At 47.6% G+C, this 7987-nt stretch overlaps 1 protein-coding gene across 1 annotated transcript; it reads right to left on the bottom strand.

Moving 5' to 3' along the window:
* Window positions 1-390: 390 nt before the first annotated feature.
* COMMD10 (COMM domain containing 10) lies at window positions 391-6846 on the bottom strand. The gene is made up of 7 exons (XM_078868389.1): window positions 6800-6846; window positions 4927-5017; window positions 4161-4271; window positions 3637-3792; window positions 2123-2233; window positions 1607-1666; window positions 391-847 (listed from the first exon to the last, which is right to left on the bottom strand). The coding sequence occupies exons 1-7, from the start codon at window positions 6823-6825 to the stop codon at window positions 809-811; spliced, it is 594 nt and encodes a 197-aa protein (XP_078724515.1). The 5' UTR covers window positions 6826-6846; the 3' UTR covers window positions 391-808.
* Window positions 6847-7987: the final 1141 nt, after the last annotated feature.

Here is a 7987-nt window from a genome sequence, read left to right as displayed (position 1 = left end):
CTTAGGTTTGTCCAGCACTCAATGATACAGCTGTGTTTTAGATTAAGTGTTCATTCATTTGTGGCAGGTGAATGGTATTCAGTTTAACGATGAGAACGGCCTTCTGTCTCTTTCCTGGTCTCGTTCCCACCAGAATTTAAGACAGGGACACGGACCGAAAGCTCACCAGGGGTGCGGTTCCCCACCGTTCCCTTGTTAGTTGTCTCATTACACTGTCCTCAACGTGAGACTCAACATCATTACCACCACCATCATCACATTTCAACCTCGCAATTCAGTCACAACAGAGAGATATGCGAAGGTGGTTCATTGTCCGCTCATCTATTCTATAACTCACTCTCCGCGATGCTACCAAACCACTTCTGAATGGGTGCACGGAATGCCGTGAGCTGTGTGCCATTGTTTTTATTCATAATTTGCGTTACGTACAGGGAATTCTATTCCACGTTTGTTCATTAAACATCCTTAATTATTGAAAAAAATTAAGGATTTAAGATGGTCTACCATATGTACACTTTATTGATGAAGCAATTTGTGCAAAATAATCACAGCGCGTGACAACTGTACTCTCATACAAAAAAAGACATCGTAGCTGTGCGTCTCAAATCATAACGCGTGAAGTGAAATCTCAATCCAGTCCTATACTCCGTTCTGACCAGAACATGACTGTGCAGTTGATAATGGTCCTTCCACTGCACTGTCCTCACACGACCTCTTGGATGTCCACCACTAATTCTTATTTCACGACCCGGCCAGGCTTGGAATGCAGAAGCACTTCACACCGAGCCTCAGCATGAGACCGCTGTGTTCATGACAGTGCATCCAGCTGACTCTGTATCATTTCCAACTAAAAAAGAACAACACACAACACATGCAGGTTAACACAAAAGTGTGTAAAGCAAGTCGACACAAAACCACGTAAAACCTTGGATTGCGAGTAATTTGGTCTGCGAGTGTTTTGCAAGACGAGCAATTTTTGAAAATACATGTTAACTTGATAAACGAGCGAGGTCTTGCAATACTAGTACGTACAGTATACGCTTTGTCTGCCGAGCGTCACGTGATCACAACTGAGCCGATAGTTCTTCTCTCTCTCTTGCTGCGGGATTGTGGGTAATCGTCTTCCATGCTCGGTCTCAGTCAGCGTGCCTCACTTGTATAGTCAACATCCGTGCGAGCGTATACTGTTTACTATAGTGTTGTGACCACGTGTGTGTGCGTAAAGCATTTTTTTATTTTGTGTCCAAGTGTAGTGACTGTTCTTTAGTAACTGTACTGCAACAATGGCCCCCTCCTCTTCTCCTCTCGCTCGTCTCCCTCACACCAGCCACGATTAAATGTAATCAATACATTTGATTACTTTATATTAAATTTAAATAATAAAAATATAAAAAGGTATTTGCATTAATCATTTTACATGAATATTTTTGGGTTGTGGAACGAATAATCTGAGTTTCCATTATTTCTTATGGGGAAATTCGCATTGATATACGAGTGCTTTGGATTACAAGCACGTTTCCGGAACAAATTATGCTCGCAATCCAAAGTTTTACTGTACACACAAATAGACGTGATGGAGCGCCTATGCATGGCTGTGTGGTCGGACCTTCTTGTAGAACTCGAAGAGCTCCTGGTGCGTGAGCTCCATCTGCACTTTCTCCAGCTCCTGAAACAAAAAAAAACAAACACGACTCATTAATGCCTCAGTTGCACAACCACTCGAGATGGTGACAGATCTGCCCTGTAGCTCTGCCAGGCTGCTTGTCCCCATGGCAGTTTGCTTGGATTGGGCGGTGCATCAAGTGGCCCGTCAGCACACGTTCCATCTTCCTGGGAAGTGGGTCAACCCTCTGAGAGCCAGGCCGACCTAATGACCTCTTGATGCATCATGCAAGCCCCATAACAATAATCACCTCGCTCAAACACTCGGCCGTGATTCAAAACACAATGGCCAAGAGCTAGCCTCGTGATCCAGGGGGTTAATACGATGTCAGGGCATCGAGCCAGCACCAGAGATCCTTTGTGTGAATCTAGTTTTTAGCCACCTGTGATTAAACTGGGTTCTCAAGCGTTAGTGAGTTAGCAGTCGTAGCCCTGTGTGTGTGTGTGTGCGCGTATGTACCTGGTTGTCATCGCTTTGGATCCCAAGCTCCAGCACGGCTGATGGGGTCTTGATTCTCGCACGCGTCGTCTGCGCCAGCTGGAGGTTCAGCTGCCAGCTCATCGACTCTAGCTGTGTGGGGAGGGTGTAGTGGTGGTGGTAGGAGTGATAATGGTGGTGAAAGGTGATGGTAGTGGTGATGGTGGTTGTGGTGTTAGGGTCAATGTTCATGGAGACGGTGGTGGTGATACTGGTCGTGATGGGGGCAATGGTATTGATTTTAATCATGGTGATTGTAATCATATTGGTAAAAGGTAGTGGTGTTTTGATGGTAGTCATGACGGTTGCATAGTGGTGGTGGTTTAGGTGGCAGCGATGGTTGCAGTCATCATGGTGGTGGTGGCCATTGTAATGTTCATTATAGTGGAGGTGATGATGAAAGTGGTGATGGTAGTGTTGGTAGTGATGTCGGTGGTATTGATGGTAGTGATAGTATTAGATGTGATAATGGTGGTGGTTATGTTGGTAACGGTAATAGTGGGGGAATCAGTTGGATGGTGGTGGTGGTAGTGATGATGGTAGTGGTGTGAAGTAGAGGTGGCACAAGTTTAAACAATGAAACCCATTCAAGACAATACCACATTCATTGTTTTACGTTATAAATGTACAGTACAGGACAGGGATTTAGAGGAAGTCAAACGTCAAAGTGTTCCCTCCTGAAACAATGCATTGACGCATCACTCTTCTCCATTCATGGAGCTGAGCCAACTGTGGACATTTCTCATTCCCATATCAGGGAACATTATCACAAAAAAATGACTTAATATTAACTACCATCAAAGTGGTAATGATTTTAATCAAGCAGTTTGAATTTGTGAGCCTAGCGCTGCCACTGCCTGGTTGGTGAAATCACCAGAAGACATACTATGACACGAGTAAAGGTAGTAGCAGCACTTTGTGAGAAGTGGTCGTCATATGGAGGGACTAGGTCCGGCCATGAGAATGTGGACTTCACAACAATTTTTCAAAGCCAGCAACAAAGACAAGCACTGCATCACTGTTAACATTTATCAGAACTATAGACTATTGATCTGTAGAGAGCTGCCCTATAGAGGGAATGGCCTCCACAATAGGAATGTGGAATTTCCACCACAAGTGCCACCCCATCGCTCGTTAAGAGTATGAAGATGCTCTGATGTTCACTTGACGACAGCAGCAGTACTATCTGAGAGAGAAGCTGCAAAATGATTGTAACTGTGTTTGCACAAGTACATGGCTATACATGTACTGCCCTTGTATCAATACACTGCAGGTCATGAGGGTTATTTCACCAAACTTTACCACGATGCCCAGTACAGGTTGGCGAAAATGGGAGTGTAGACGTGGGTATATAGAACAGTACAATATATTTTATATACTGGCCTCTGCTGCCCACAATGTAACCCCAAAAGCCCATGACCACTTGATTGTGCAGTGCAAGATGATCACCAATCTTAGAGCTGACACCGGCGCTCAGCGTGGCTGCATACACGCACCGTCTTTGGCGCCATCGATCGCTGGCGCAGCCTGTCCACGGCATTTCGCCCACCGGCAGCCCACGCCTCCAAGAACGCATGGCACTTGGCCTCCGTCACATGCAGCTGCGCCAGCTGCTTCTCCATCACGGCCGGCTTCCAGCTGTGGTAGGCGGCCTGAACAGAGGATAGGGGGTTTGAGTTGGGGGGGACGCGCATACCAGATAGCATCTTGATTCGAGGCAAGAAAACGCACGCGGGTATGGGTGCTCTCATATGAATGCACAATGACATCTCCATTCGCTATGAAATTGTCGTGATATTTGTCAATGATGTTGGCCTTGAGTGGAAATCGAACATTTCACCCGGATCGTAGCACAATTTGCTATCCAATACACTGCCGCTCCCCACACTAATGCATTTGGAACGCACACACGCATGAGCGCATGGCTACACAAGCATGAGCATTTGTAAGGGCGCACAAAGAAAAGCCTAAGATTTCCTGTGTTGGGGCAAGTGTTGTTTGTGAGCTCCTATGGGGATACCTGCTGGAGGATGAAGGTGCAGGTCTCGAGGGTGAGCTCCAGCTGCGGTTGCTGCAGATCCAGAGCCACCATCAGCTTCTCCTCCTCCTCTGGACTGAAACTCCTTTCATCCTGCACACACACGTTCACCATGTAGACCAGTGTTACTAATGTTTAGAGGGGGGTGAGTTTTGCCGAAAAGACATCAGTGTGAGGGCCGCCACACATTTGAAACCATTGGGTTTGACAGCATGATGGGGTGTTTTCACATTTGTATATTATTGAGGGCCACAAATCAGGGGCCGCACTAAAGGCCACCAGGGGCCGCTAATGGCCCGTGGGGCTTGCCTGATATAGACCAATTAACGGTCTGTACATTTCCACCCGAGGCGGTGATGTGGTCAGAACCACACCCATCCTTCTTTGTCTCTCCAATAGTGATGTTTATACACTGCCGCCAGGTGATAAAATTGTGGCTGAGTTGACCTTGGTGAGGCCCAAAACAAGTCGAGATGTGATAAGCGATTGATTTTAGCCATGGTCGGGAATTGAACTCGCGTATTCGATTTCATAGCGCAGTGCGCTTACAAACATTAACGCGCAAAGTTAAAGACACGGGGCTGGGGGAAGAGCTAGAGCCAGACGATGGTGGCAATGAGACCATAAACACGGGTCCTATGTCGACTGTACAACACTTGTGGATTTTCTTAGACTGGAGGAAGTGATAGCCATGCTGAGTGGAATAATTTGGGGAATCGGCACGGCCTGCTCTGCTTATGACGCTCACCTTGAGGTGAAGTTTCTGCAGAATGCGGGACAGGAGGCGAGGGAACTTGGCATCGTCTATGGTGTTGATGATGGAGACAGCCTGCTTGATGCTGCAGGTCACACACACACACACGAGGGGCGATAGCAGCTGAGTGATCGTGATACAGAGCTGTACGTTCTTTGCACGGCCCCATTGCAATGCAGCTGGTCCATCACCATCACTTACAGATCACGTCGATTAATCTCTAACTGTGGAAACAGGTGGGTGGCATGCACTAGGAGCTGGGTGTTTGGTGAATGTCGCTTCCCTGCAGTTTTCTCATATTTTAACCCTTATTCATCTGGATTTTTCAGATCTCTTGGTTTTTCTTTGGTCAAGCAAAAACTCGAAGTGCTCAGTAAGTTGGCCATCGTGAGCTTATAAAGCTGATTATTATTAACACTGTTGCACACAACACTCTCAACTCGTAAATTTCGATTTAAAGCTTTCGTGACTGCAGGGATTCATCTTCTTGGTTCTTTCGGTAAAGTCACGTAGAAAGGAAATAATAAAATAATAAAAATAAAACAATAAAATACAATTCTCACGACGTTTCGGCCACAACGCAAGCAGCCGTCCTCAGGTGAAGAACAGGTCTGTCGGAAAGACAGCATCTGAATGAACACCACCAAGCTTGGCAGCGTATATTTAAGCTGGGTTAGGAGAGGAAGGGCGCCTTGACACAGAGGAATTTAGCATATTTGTGGAAAATGCAGATATGGGATTAGTCACTACTTGTGGAATGCGTAGGAGGTGGGGGGGGGGTCTCAAAGTCATATCATGCCCGTGCATTATGTAGGATTAGCAGCAACTCTCAACTCACACCAGAGGTAGGGGTGCTCTCTATCTGGTCCTTTACCCCGGACACTGAACATTATCTGGTCCTGCTTCGGCTATCCTTACGGGCTCTCTCTCTCTCAGCCGATCCTTACTGAATACTCGGGACCCGACTCTCGGCTATTCCCTTGGCTCTCACACTCGTCTGCCCGGAGTGGGGGCTCACCCAACACCGTCCTACGACGAGGAGGGAGACACCTTTCAGCCGATCCTTAACCTGGATCCTTAAGTACCCCTTTGGCGGCTCCTTTGTTCCCGAAGGAACCTCTTACACCACCCGTGACATGACGTGATCCTTAACCGTCAACTCGCTCGCACCTCCCTCTGTTCGCCCACTCATGGTTGCTCACACTCCTCCTCTACATATTTATGTAAAAATTAAAATATTTTTTATATATATAACGGCGAGTTATTTTCCCTAGAGCTCCCTCCAGCGGAGGGTTTTCAGCCAGCAATGGCTTGAGCGAGTACATTGCAGGGCTTGCGCCTTTAGCTCCACATTGATTGACACCTGAGAAGTTGACGACCACTCTCCCCGTATCCTCTAGAAGCACTGTCCCGTGTCAGTACATTGACAGCTGCTAACATAACATTGTGTGAATGACGAGATGGGTGTCAGTGTATTTATTGAGACAGCCGATAAGAATTACACTACCGTGCATGACAAGGCCCTCATCGTAACACGGGGGGCACGCGCGAGGCGAATAATCGCGACATTACACGATACAGCGACATAAGTTCGGGCAAAACTAATGTACGAAACGACAAGGTTTAGAGAATGAATCAATGCAAACGTTGACGGAGTCCCGGTTACATTCACAGACGCCGACAACAACAAAGCCGCCCCCATTCAGTGCTGTCACACTCGCCGGCGGTGAGGGGGGGGGTGGGTGAATTAACACGAGTGAGCTGCCAGTCTCACATCCGTTACTTGAATGTTTAATTGGGCCTCTTTGTTAAGGAGTGTTAGTGAGTAAACATCGTAAACAGCCGCCCGCCGCTCGATCAAAATCACCTCTCCGTTTCCGTAATGCACGCCATGCCGAGAATGGAGTTTGTATTTCCTAGCGCACACGGGCGTCGACTCACCCCCAGCCGGCGTTCTCATTGGACGTGGGGGTTCCTCGCGCGACCAATCGCGACGCTTCTCGCCAGAAGTCACGCGCCCTCCGACCAATGGGAATTGGGCAACGAGCAGCGCGCTGTTTAACCGCTCTGGGAAATGTAACGTAACGTTTTTTTATGGGAGCGGTGGCGCAGTGGCTAGCGCACTGGAGCTCGGGCAATCGTCAGTGGCCAGCGATATTTGAACCGGTTCTGGGCATCCCCTCGGTCGACTCAGCCTAAAATTAGTGCCTGGTGCAGGTGTGTAAACATACCTGTCAACCCCTTATCAGTGCCCTTTATCTTATTGCAGACCAATTTCAGACCTTATTGGTCACCCCAATGACCCTATTAAATCTCAACGTTCATCCTACAAAGTGCCATCACAAGGGAGAAACACAAACAACAATCTCCCTGTACAAGAATGCGGGCAAGCCGTATGGGTTGACAGCTTTGTGTAAACATTAGCATTGGGGAGACAAATGCGGCTGAGCGTGGATGCTGACCTTCACAGCCGTTCGCTCACAGCGCTGAACCCCAAAATCGTTCATTGCTATACGCGGCTTCTGGTGGATGTTTGTGCACGTGGGTGTTGTAGGGGTCGTCCATAAATTACGTCACGCACCTAGGGGGGGGGGGGGGTCAGACATTTGTGACGATGTTTGACGAGGGGGGGGGGGTGAGAAATGTGACGTCACTTCAAAATGCGCAACTTTAAATAAATATAGACAACACGTTCTACTTAATTAAATAGACGTTTTAATAAATGTCTTATCCTACAACATCAGAGTGCAGCGCCACATTAAATACGCACTACAATGACAATAGTTTAAAGCGATTTGAAGCATGTTAAAAAATTTGGGTGGGCAGAGCTTTGTGACTTCGTATTTGAGGGGGGTCTGACTTTTGTGGCGCCGTGTGACGAAGGGGGACGGGGTCAAAAATCGTCCAAAATCGCGTGACGTCATTTATGGACGGCCCCGTACATCTCTCACGAACAATGAGCAGCTTGATAGAACAGCAGGGTGGCAGAGGCGGTTGGTGCATTTGCCAGTCATCTCAACACCTGTGACCTGTCGCAACTTCACGCGATGACCTC

This window comes from Lampetra fluviatilis, chromosome 25, assembly GCF_964198595.1.
Source record: "Lampetra fluviatilis chromosome 25, kcLamFluv1.1, whole genome shotgun sequence".
Classification (NCBI taxonomy): domain Eukaryota; kingdom Metazoa; phylum Chordata; class Hyperoartia; order Petromyzontiformes; family Petromyzontidae; genus Lampetra; species Lampetra fluviatilis.
The sequence above is the reverse complement of the archived record's forward strand: the minus strand, read 5'-3'. Positions and strand labels throughout refer to the sequence as shown.

Coding starts and splice junctions, on each gene's coding strand:
- COMMD10 (XM_078868389.1), bottom strand. CDS start 6,825: ATGGCGTGCATTACGGAAACGGAGAG. Junction 3,793..4,160: donor GCACCTTCATCCTCCAGCAG/GTATCCCCATAG, acceptor TCCTCTGTTCAG/GCCGCCTACCACAGCTGGAA. Junction 848..1,606: donor TCTTCGAGTTCTACAAGAAG/GTCCGACCACAC, acceptor GTTCTTTTTTAG/TTGGAAATGATACAGAGTCA.